General features: G+C 47.5%; 1 protein-coding gene across 1 annotated transcript in view; it reads right to left on the reverse strand.

Annotated features, from left to right (window-relative positions):
* Positions 1–9,234, reverse strand: part of SLC25A33 (solute carrier family 25 member 33) — a 34,794-nt gene extending 25,560 nt beyond the window's left edge. Inside the window, exon 1 of the mRNA XM_080802449.1 lies at positions 8,983–9,234. Coding sequence (XP_080658575.1) covers positions 8,983–9,038 — 56 coding nt within the window. The 5' untranslated portion in view covers positions 9,039–9,234. The remainder of the gene's footprint in view (positions 1–8,982) is intronic.
* Between the last annotated feature and the right edge of the window lie 2,203 nt (positions 9,235–11,437).

The following is an 11,437-nucleotide window of genomic DNA, read 5'->3' on the forward strand; positions in this document are numbered from 1 at the left end:
ATTTTTAAAGATTTTATTTATTTGTCACAGAGAGAGAGAGAGAGTGCACAAGCCGGGGGAGTGGCAGGCAGAGGGAGAAGCGGACTTCCCGCCAAGCAAGGAGCCCGATGCAGAACTCAATGCCAGGACTCCCAGATCACGACCCCAGCTAAAGGCAGACGCTTAACCAACTGAGCCACCCAGGTATCCCATAGAAGAATTTTTAGAGTATCTTTCAGCTCAACTTCTTTTTCTTTCTTCATGAACCAAGACGTATAAGACAGTCATCAGTCTGGGAGTATGAACAGAAATAGGGACTTCTCTGAATTGGCTTTCTAAGTTTTTCTAAAAATATTTAATATTTTAATATTTAAAATTAGGTCCAAAGCACTTGCGATTACAACAAATTACATTATTTGTAGACAAAAGTTCCTGTCAATTCTCAATTCAACACAAAGACGACCTTCAGTATTAGCTTGTCTCCTAACCATGGTCACTCAGCTCAGATAAACCCCTGTCCACTCTGGGCAGTAGTCATTAACTGAGCTTTCTGTGAGTCTCAATTCAGAAGAAGTCATTAGCTCTGTCTGCCAGTCCTCCCCCATCTCTGCTATTCGGCTGCCCTCTACTGATTCCCCTCCTCTTGGGGGTGCCTGGGTGGCTCAGTCATTAAGCATCTGCCTTTGACTCAGGTGGTGATCTCAGGGCCTGGGACTGAGCCCCACATCAGGATCCCTGCTCGGTGGGGAGCCTGCTTCTCCCTCTCCCACTCCCCCTGCTTGTGTTCCCTCCCTCGCTGTGTGCAGAGCTCACCATGGACAGCTATATGGTAACTTCCAGGTCTTCAAATTCAGGCCCGTCTAAAACTACAATCTCAAATCTCAACCGGAACTTCCCTCCAGCACCGCCAGCCGAACGGCTTGAGGGGACTTGGTCTGCTCTTTTTCTTCCCTTAAGGGTTCTCTGGGCATGAGGACACAGAGCAGCGACATGGTCTTATGTAACTGGTTTCTGTCTTGCTGTGGGTCCACCTGGCTGTATGTTACGTTAATGGCCTTGGCAAATGTGATGATTTCAGTGTAGATGGTGTGCAAACCTTCTTGGAGTTGTGTTCAATCTCACTGGGAACCCCCATACTGGTCCCACCAGCAGTCCATCCCCCGATTTCCTTTTAGCCTCACTTGGCTGGGAAACCTGCGGATAGCACTAGGCGGTACCTTTCCTTCCTCTGGTCCCCATGCTCCTGGACACCAAGCCAATGGGTCCACTGGAGTGTTCTTCCACGTCCGTCAGGAGGCAGCAAAATTGGCACTTGGTGGAAGTCACTCCCATGTCTGCCCTAAGCACACCACACCAGTTCCTTCTCATCCAGCTGGCATGGCTAATGCAGTGGCCTCCACCTGCAGGAAGCACTGGTCAGAGAGCAAGGTACCAGTCTTCGATCCTTCCAAGTTCCTTCAATCTACAGGCCAAACCAGTAGGGACTGGGAACAGGGTATGGGACTGTGACAGCAAAACCCTCTCTCCACACTCCACATGCCACATGCCACAGTACTGACAAATACAACCTGTCTGCTCTGTATACACAGTCTGGGGTGAGGTGGTCAAAGGCAGTCAAGCAGAGTCTGGCATCTCTAAGTCTTAGGGTAGGCTCTTGGTTCAGCTGAGGGCCACAGCAGCCAATGCACGGCCAACAGGAAAAATCCCATCCAACATCCAATTACATGGTGACATGGCTGACATCACGTTGTCGGGAAAGCAAGTCTGACTGGATACCGGTATTTCAGACCACTAATCTCCAAAGCGGGAGACACAGTCTTAATGTGCACAATGGAATACTGACATAGAGGGGAAAAAATTACAGAAAAAAATAAAATTTCAACTTATTTCTAATCTCTACCATTTAATTTCTATTTTGTGTATATGCTTTACAATACATGTAAAATTAAAAGGGTATATATATGCAGATACGCATAAACACTTTAATCTCAGGACCCTATGATTCAAGTCTGCAGAGCACTACTCCAGACCAGTGGTTCGCAGCTGTGCCAGTTATGCCCCCCACCCCAGTGACATGTGGTCATGCATGAGACAGTTCTGGTTATTGCTACTGTGGGAGGAGGTACTAGCATCTAGGGGGCAGAGACCAGCGTTGCCGTTAAACATCCTACACAGGCTGCACAGGAAACCACACAGCAATACCCTGCCCCTCCCCAAACAATTATCTGGCCAAGGCTGAGGACCTCTGTTCTAGATCAATAAAACAGTCCATCTATTTGAAGGCAGTACAACCAATGTGGAGGGCACTGCGGGCTGCCTCCCCAGCATCCATTCCCCTCCTCCTGTCTTAATAAGATCCCAAATTTCTTAAGTCATATAGTCTGGATAACACTTGAGCCCATTTCTAGTTTAGCCCTGACCCACTTAATCAACATAATACCATCTATGTTGCCATGTCATCTGTTCTGAGATGGGCACATGATTCAGCCCAAAATAAACAGCATAATAATCTCCTGGGAGCAGTGACCAGTTTAGAGATGGGCGCATGTCCAAATTGGTCCAATCAGATTAAGCTTAAGACTTTTCAATGCTGGAGAAACACTAGGAGCTGCTGGAAACCATTCTGTGTCCATGCAGGGACAAATCTTAGAATCATGCAGATATTTCTGGAACACAGGGGTCCCACAGTGACAGTGTCGAGCCATCTAAATAAGCCCTCACCAAAGCCTGTTCTCGCTAGAATTTAGGTATATGTGCCAATAATCAAGCCAGTTGAAAGTATGAAAAGCCTCCTAAGTTGAGTCTAGTTAATAAAAAAAAAAAAAAAATCCACACCCTCGTTTTCCAAGAAGGCACTTACAGAATTTTATTATTATCAATCATTTTCCAAAAAGTAGTTAGGACTCATGTAGATAGTAGGCTATGTTTCCAAAAGCTACGAGGAAACTCCCTGGATGTTAATTTTGCTCCTAAGGTAATGCTGCTCTAACCACTGATGCCAAAGTTGAGAGAGAACTCTCTATGGGATATTCCTCTTAGTGAAACCATGGAAAGGGTTTGAACAGAGCAGAAGAAAGGCCACGAACAGCAAACCATTAAATTACATGTCTGGGAGCAGTCATAAGAGTTGCTCTTTGAATCTATTTGCCCAATTTTCTAAAAAATCTATTACCTGGATTTTTCTGTGCCTTTTCCCCACTCTTACTACGTATTCCTGAATGCCCTCCCCACACTTTCTCTTTTTTTCTGCCCAAAATTGAAGTCATGTGTTTAATACATAAACTTGGATTCAACCTTTTCTCTTTCCCCACCTAAGCCTTACTTGATATTCTCCCCCTACCCCAACAGGTTAGGCTCCTCTCCTCCAGTTTATAGCAGAACAAAGCTGGACTATCACTACTCCAACATATACACTGGATTTCTTTTGTCTTCATGCGACCAGAGACACAAAAACTTGTTTTTTTTTTTTTTTTTTTTTTTTTTTTTTTTTTTTTTTAAAGATCATTTATTTATTTATTTGACAGACAAGAGATCACAAGTAGGCAGAGAGGCAGGCAGAGAGAGAGGAGGAAGCAGGCTCACTGCTCAGCAGAGAGCCCGATGCGGGGCTCAATCCCAGGACCCTGGGATCATGACCTGAGCAGAAGGCAGAGGCTTTAACCCACTGAGCCACCCAGGTGCCCCAGAGACACAAAAACTTGTAATTACGCACACGAATTTTTGCCTTTTAACTCTTGAGTGTCAAGGAATAAGGACACCTGTCAAAAACTAGACATTTTCAACAAGAAGCTGTTTCCTATATACACACACACTCACTCACCTCAGGTACTAAAGCCAAGACTGAAATACTCTTTATTGTAATTGCTACCCAACTGGTGATAAACTATTTTCCAGATTCATAGCTTACATATAACTACCACCACCAAATGACACTGTGCGACAACCTGATCCCAAATCTAGGGAGTCTTCAGGAACTCCCCTTTTCATCCGCTAAGTCTACAGTCACTACTTGAAAAAACACTAGTGCCTCTTTCTAATTTTCTGGAATGTCTAATTTGAATACCTAGCATAGGGCTTAGAGGATTTTGATCATGCAAATTCTGTATTTACTCAGTCAAAGCAAAATGCCTAGTTTCTATGCAGCTAATTACCTTTTAGATTCTACTTCCCATGTTCTACCACATTTGGAAAGAAACTTAAATAGCACCCTATGAACAAATAAAAAAGCCCTCTAGTACTTAACGAACCTAAAGAGAATTGTTATTTCCACAAATACACAAATCCAAAATAATGTTGCCTTATGCCAACATGGTCCCAGCAAATCTTCCTATAGAACCATGTTCACAATTCATAAATGATCAAAGTACCGCTTCCCTTTACTTGGCAAAATTTAACAGGCCACATAAATCTAAACCCCCAGATAAGACACACACTACCTTTTATTCACTTAGTTAATCATTAAACAAGTATTGTTTAAGCATCTGTACCAAGTGTGGTACTGTACTCAAGATGTACGAGTGATGAAAAGACATGACTGCTATTCTCATGAAGCTTAATGCTAGTGGGAATCTCATACAAACACCACACAGCATTTAAAAATGTTTCTCAACATATAAAAAATACACCAATGAGGGAAGCCTGAGTGGCTCAGTGGGTTAAGCCGCTGCCTTCTGCTCAGGTCATGATCCTAGGGTCCTGGGATCGATTCCCACATGGGGCTCCTTGCTCAGTGGGGATCGTGCTTCTCTCTCTGCCTCCGCCTGCCACTCTGCCTGCTTCTGCATGATCTCTCTGACAAATAAATAAATGAAATCTTTAAAAAAAAAATACACCGATGAAATAAAAGTCAATTTATATTCTTGATATACATAAGCCCTATATAAAATATCATGTGCACACACTGTTCTTGTCTTACCAAAATTTCTCTAAGGATTTCAATTAAGTCTTGCATCTTCTCTGCATTGGTCCCCTGGCAAATACATGAACATGTGCCTGACACTACCAAAGTAACCATTAGCTGATACAGACTACACTCTTGGAGGCAAGCGCAGTACAGAAGTATATACACCAGGTGACAGCTGTCCATAATGGGGGCAGGGACACGAAACACTGAATCTTGACAATATCTTGGATTATGTATTTTAAAACCTTAAAAGACATACGTTCCCACTAAAATATATTTTAAAAGCTATGTGAGTATATTTGATGACAAAAGTAAAAATCAGGGGTGCCTGGGTGGCTCAGTGGGTTAAGGCCTCTGCCTTTGGCTCAGGTCATGATCTCAGGGTCCTGGGATCGAGCCCCGCATCGGGCTCTCTGCTCAGCAGGGAGCCTGCTTCCTCCTCTCTCTCTGCCTGCTTCTCTGCCTACTTGTGATCTCCATCTGTCAAATGAATAAATAAAAAATCTTAAAAAAAAAAAAAAGAAAAAATCATGCCCAGAAACACCACTGAAGCATACAGTCTGGGCCTTTCACCTCTAACTCCAGCACCAGCTTAGCCCATCTGTTTCAGGTGCTGGGCGTTGTCTACAAGTTCTCACCCGGCTGTCACTGCTTGTTCCTTAGTGAACAGCGTCACTAACACTATATGTACTACCGGAACCCTGAGACATCTGAGAAAGAAAGGTTAAAAGATTTTTCTTAACAGACCTGAGGTCCTAGTACCAGAAGGGCCACTTAAGAGGATTTCCGTGTCTCTCTTACTGAGAGTCTAAACAGCAGAAGAGAAACAGTAGGTTATGTAGTAACAAAATCTGTTTGACTACGTCTTTTATTTTGACAACAACACTACCCAGATTTTTGGGACAGGAGGGAACAAAGCAGAAAACAACAGAGTCCCTAAAGATACTAAAAATCAACATGAAGTGAATGCTGCTTTGCTCACGAAGAAGTAACACCCTCAGAGCTCGTTATGGAAGTACTGGGAGGTAAGGGAAGCCTTAAAAATGTGTTTTGACTCAGCAACTGTATCATTTACTGGTTTATCCTAAAGAAGTAATCAGAGAAGGGGCACCTGGGTGGCTCAGTGGGTTAAGGCCTCTGCCTTCCTCGAGCAGGTCATGGGGATCCCCTGCATCGGGCTCTCTGCTCAGCGGGGAGCCTGCTCCCCCCACCCAGCCGCCGCCTGCCTCTCTGCCTACTTGTGATCTCTGTCAAATGAATAAAATCTTTAAAAAAAAAATAAAGAAAGTGCCTTGTTTAAGTGTTGGTTTGTGGGTGGTTCTTCCTCCACTTTTCTTCTTCAAGGGTAAGAGTGTCAAAAAGATAACCATTAGAGAGCAAAGGAATATTTCTGCTTTTGCAAAGAGCCCAAGAAACTGTCTTTTTTTTTTTTTTTTTTTTTTAAAGATTTTATTTATTTATTTGACAGACAGAGATCACAAGTAGGCAGAGAGGCAGGCAGAGAGAGAGAGAGGAGGAAGCAGGCTCCCCGCTGAGCAGAGAGCCCGATGCGGGCCTCGATCCCAGAACCCTGGTATCATGACCTGAGCTGAAGGCAGAGGCTTTAACCCACTGAGCCACCCAGGCGCCCCCAAGAAACTGTCTTTAAAAAAAAAATCAAGAAGATTTAAAAGACTATGAGTTGTTTGGGACGTAGTTTTTATTTCCCAGGCTCTAAAATTAATTTTCAATGATTCCTAAGCCTCTTATAGCTGATAAAAATAATTATTCAGTATCACTAATTAGTGATAGCATTAAACCTGTTTGATGTTAATTTCCAATGGCTATCCAACAAACAGTAGAAATGTGACAAATTTACACACAAAGAGCTCTAACTTTTCAAAGACCAGGGATTTCAGTTTTCTGGAAAGATGCCAGTTTAAGAACAGTAGAAACTAGCTACTTAGAGCAAAGCAGTGCATCTCCCATCGGAGCAGGTGGACCACTGGGTTTACTGATTTTAACTCTACGAAATAATAAGCACTCAATACCTAGCTCCTTTTAATGCTCTTTCCTAAAAGAAATGGAAGTAATATATTTTAAGCTAGTGGGAATGAATCAAAATGCAATCAGTTACTCTGAAAGCATCCTGTTCGAAGATTTATTTTCTTTCCGGAGTATCTGCAATGAATCCCGAGCAGCTGCTGAAGAAGGAACCTGTTAGATACAATGGTTTCAGGCACCACCCTAATAAAGCTTCTACATTCTAATCAGTCCTTGCGACTTCTGCCGGCTCTGCCGGCTACTGCTGCCTTCCTCCATCACAATTTAAGACGCTGCTGCTCGATAGGAGAATTAGCAGCCAGAGGGCACTGTGAAGGGCGGGTAGAGAGATTCATGGAGACAGGGCAATGGATTATGCAGCAAACCTCACAGAGGCTGCTCTGAAGCAGGTAACTCTTCCCAGTCCGGAATGCGAAGGATTTTTTAAAAGCCCACCTCACTAACAACATGAAATCAAAATCATGTAGTATAAAATCATTTTTAAGTTACCCTCCTTGGCTTGAGAAATGACTTTAACATGGGCAACTTGTTTAAAATTCCCTCAGAATGACCAGTTAATACACTGTATTAATTTAGGAATGCTCCCCCCTCCCCTGTGACTTTCAGGAAACACTGGGAGTTAAAGTGAAAAGATGAAGAAGGAACCACAAGGAAGAGATGAATGAGAGATTCTCCCTATGTACGAAGAACCAAAATTTTTTGGTTGGAGAAACAGAGTGGGTGGTCACATACAGTTAAGAAATACAAACACTTTCATCATAGTTATTTTGCAGGTAAGTTCTCAACCATTACTCATTTGTAGTAAGGAACATACCTCAGTCCAAGGTGTGCCTAATGTCCAAGTCAAGATGATAATCCAGAATAAATTATATTTTATGTAGAATGTCTACACTTAAAAATTGCTATGCCAATCTTGTGAGGTCCTCAAACAAGACAAAATATCTGGAACTCCAAAAGGAACCAAACCCACTGGCTGTATTAAAAGAAAATTACTAATACTAATTTTCACTACTATTTTGTGAAGAAACAAAAAATCAGCTCGGTTCCTAAACCCCCTACCACTCAATCTCCCTAACAATGCATTGCCGCCACTGAAAAATATCAAGAGGCATGATGACCAAAAAAATGCAGCTCTCAAAAACAGGGCACATCTTACAGTGCATGCGTCCACTAGCAGGTGAGAAGCATTTTTTCCTTTTTTTTTTTTTAAGATTTTATTTATCTATCTGACAGATACAGGAAGAGACAGAAAGAGGGAGGGAGCGAGCAAGCACGCAGAAGCAGGTAGGCAAAGGAAGAGGGAGAAGCAAAGGTTCCCCGCTGATCAGGGAGCCCAGTGTGGGGCTGGATCCTAGGACTCTGGGATCATGACCTGACCCGAAGGCAGATGCTTAACCGACTGAGCCACCGAGGCGCCCCAAGAAGCATTTGAACATACCTTCCTGACCTCATGCCACCCCCCTCGACCCCCCAGTTGCCCTCCCACAGGTTGCTTGCTGGCCAGCATCACGGTTCGCCAGCACTTTCCAGGTCCCTGCCGATGTCCAACACCTGCAGCCCTCTAGACTGTCTGAACTCGCCGCTGCGCTACCCTGAGGAAGTCCCGGGCGCCCCCCCCCCCCGCCCGCCAACCCCCAGCATCCACCGGGCCGCCCAGGGCTTTCCGAAAGAGGCCCCGGAGCACAACCCAGGCAGAAGGACAGCGAGTGCAGCACGACCGGGGCCGCCAGCTGGGAGGATGTGGGGCGGACCGAGCCACAGCGGCCAGGCAGGACTGCCCCCGAGTGACACTCGTCACACCAGCCTCTAACTGTTCAGAAGGAGTAAAAGCAGGAGACCCCGCGGGAGCGGAATGCGCGTGGGAACGCGGGTAACCACCCTCGGGAGATGCGGCCCGGGGCGGGGAAGGCCCGCGCCCCCGGGGCCTCCCCACACCGCCGAGACTTCCTCCTCCCGGAGTCCGCGCTCCGGCCCAGGAGAGGGCGGGTAACCGGCCGGGGCGCCCGAGGGCGCGGGGTGGGGGAGCGGGGTGCGCGGGGTCCGGCCGGGACGCTCACCCGCCGGCGAAGAGGTGAAGCAGCGTGTTCTCCTTCTGCTGAGTGCCCGTCGCCATGGCCGCGCCGGCTCCGCGGCCCGCCGCCGCCGGGTGCCGCGAACGCGAGGTGGCTCGAGGGATGCGCAAGAAGGCCCGCTCCGCTCGCCCCGCTGCCCTCAGGCGGCTACCGGCGCCGCCTCCATGCGCGCGCGCCCCGACGCCCTGCGCCCTCGCCCTGCGCCCTCCGCGGCGTGGCCGCCGGCTCCTCACCGGCCTCTGCGGCGCGAGCCCAACACCAGCCGGAGTCCGGCGCGCGGCCGTCACGTGGCGGGGGCCGGGCCGTGTCGTCACGCGGCTGCGCGAGCCCGGAGCCGCACGCGGCGGGGGTGTGGGCCCGGATCCCGTGCGCCCATTGGCCGATGTCGGACGACGTGGGCGGGGCGACTGCGCGGTGTGGGCGGGCGTCTGCTCGGAGCGCACGGCTGGGCGGGGCCGGCTTGGGTCAAAGCGCCGGGAGTGAGAACCGGCGGAGGCTGCCAGATCCCCGTTCCGAGCGGAGAGACCCGGCTTGCCAAAAGCTAGGGAGACCCGGGGCCTGCACTTGCCTCCCGTTTTCTAGTCTATTTTAAGTTCAGTTTAGTTTCTGTGATACGACGTGCAAAGGGTTTAGCAATTACGTATCGCAGCTTACAGCTCTGTACTGGACACCCAGCCGAGGGAAAACACGGGACCAGAACAGCCCAGGACGCCACCCCCACCCACTGGACCCCTAGTATACTGTTGGGTATTTCTTATTTTTCTGTGGTCTACCCTTTCGATCATGTGCGGCCCAGACTTCTGAGCTCAAGCCGCTTCTCCACTTGCATGGCCTTGGGTCGCTGTCAGACCCAGCCCGGCATCTTACCTCCGGGTCTGCCAGGCCGTCCCTGGCCGCCCTGCAGCCCGCGATCACATGACTCCATCGAATTTACTCACACAGCCTCCTGCAGTTATTGGCTGACTAATTCCTTTAAGCTGACCTTTTACCTCCTAGAGTGTAAACCTCAGGAGAGCCGGGATCTTGTTTCTTCTATTTCTGGCTCCCCCCCCCCCCCGGGCAAGGTACCTGCCGCTAGGAATGCCCAAGAAAGTAACGAATAAATGTCCCGAACTGAATTCATCTTTCCATTCTTCCCCTTCCCCACACCTGTCCAGGCTGTTGTATTTCCTGTCCTGGTAGTGACACCACCATCTGCACGGCCACTAACACCAGAAACTTGCCTGTTACCGTGGACTACGCCCCTTACCCCCCTTTTTCTCAGTAGCCCAACACTCACCAGGCACTTCCATCTCCTGAAATTCTCCCAAAGCCACCTCCTCTACGTTCCTGCCCTTCCTGCTGCTGGAAGTTTTCATGCCTCTCACCTATTTTGTAGCAAAAAATCTGCCTGTTCTCACAGGCCACCCCTTTACCCTTTAGTCTGTCATCCCCCCTCCCCCCACTCCCATCCCTTCTCCAAGAGCTCAAGATACAGAATATACCAACACCGTGTTTTCAATCTCCAGAGCTGCTAAAAGCAGTATCTTGACCAGACCAAGCTTCTAGGTGTCTGGTGTGTAAACACATAGAGAGCTTAAGCAGAAGGGAAATTGTGTGCAAACACAAGAGCTGGGTATTTGATTGCTGGGACTCTTTAAAAACAGCTCTTAGACGCAGTCATCCAAAACACAAACACTGTGAATACTCCATATTAAAACCATTATTCCCAAGCTCAGAAAGGGGGAAAGGCACACTAGTGCTCCATGATATGGGGAAAAAAAAAGAGAAAAGGAAGGAAAAAAAGCACAGGAAGGGGGGAAAAAGTGAGGGTTTTTTTTGTGTTTCCTAGATCTCCCATATCCTTTGCTTTAGCTGCTGGTGAAGTCAGAGTTGGTCTTAGCTGAAGATGACTTATGAGGCATGAGTAGAAGGAAGGAGAGAGTAACGGGACCCCATTAACCAGGAGGGAACCTCTCCCATCTGGGCAGGGTTCTATCCCAGGGAGATGCCATCCTTGGTGCAGAGCCCTACCTACTGGCTGCTCTCATGGAGGTGTCTGAGGCTGGGACCAAGGCTTCTAACGCCAATGGCAGCACCCAGCCTCTTGTCTGCTTTTGCTAAGCTCGTCTGGGCTGTGCTGGACACAAGTAAAAGCCTCCCCACCTCCTTGTTAATGGTAATGCTGCCTCCATGTTAGAGTTTTTCCAAGGTCTTTCACATGTATTATCTCGTTGGATACTCAATGTTTGGCAGCCCTGTTGTTTTCTTTCTCGTTTTATGGATAAGCAGGACAGATTTGCCCAAGGTCGCACAGCTAGTTAGTGGCTGATGCAATGATCTTTCATGCCTCTGTGCTTTGGAACATGCTGTTGCCTAGGATGCCCCCTTCCTCCGCTGGACCTCCTCTGAGACCAGCTCGACAACCAGCTTTTCTGTAAAGCCAGAGAGCAGCACCAGC

The sequence above is a fragment of the Martes martes genome, assembly GCF_963455335.1.
Source record: "Martes martes genome assembly, chromosome: 4".
NCBI classification, from domain to species: Eukaryota; Metazoa; Chordata; class Mammalia; order Carnivora; family Mustelidae; genus Martes; species Martes martes.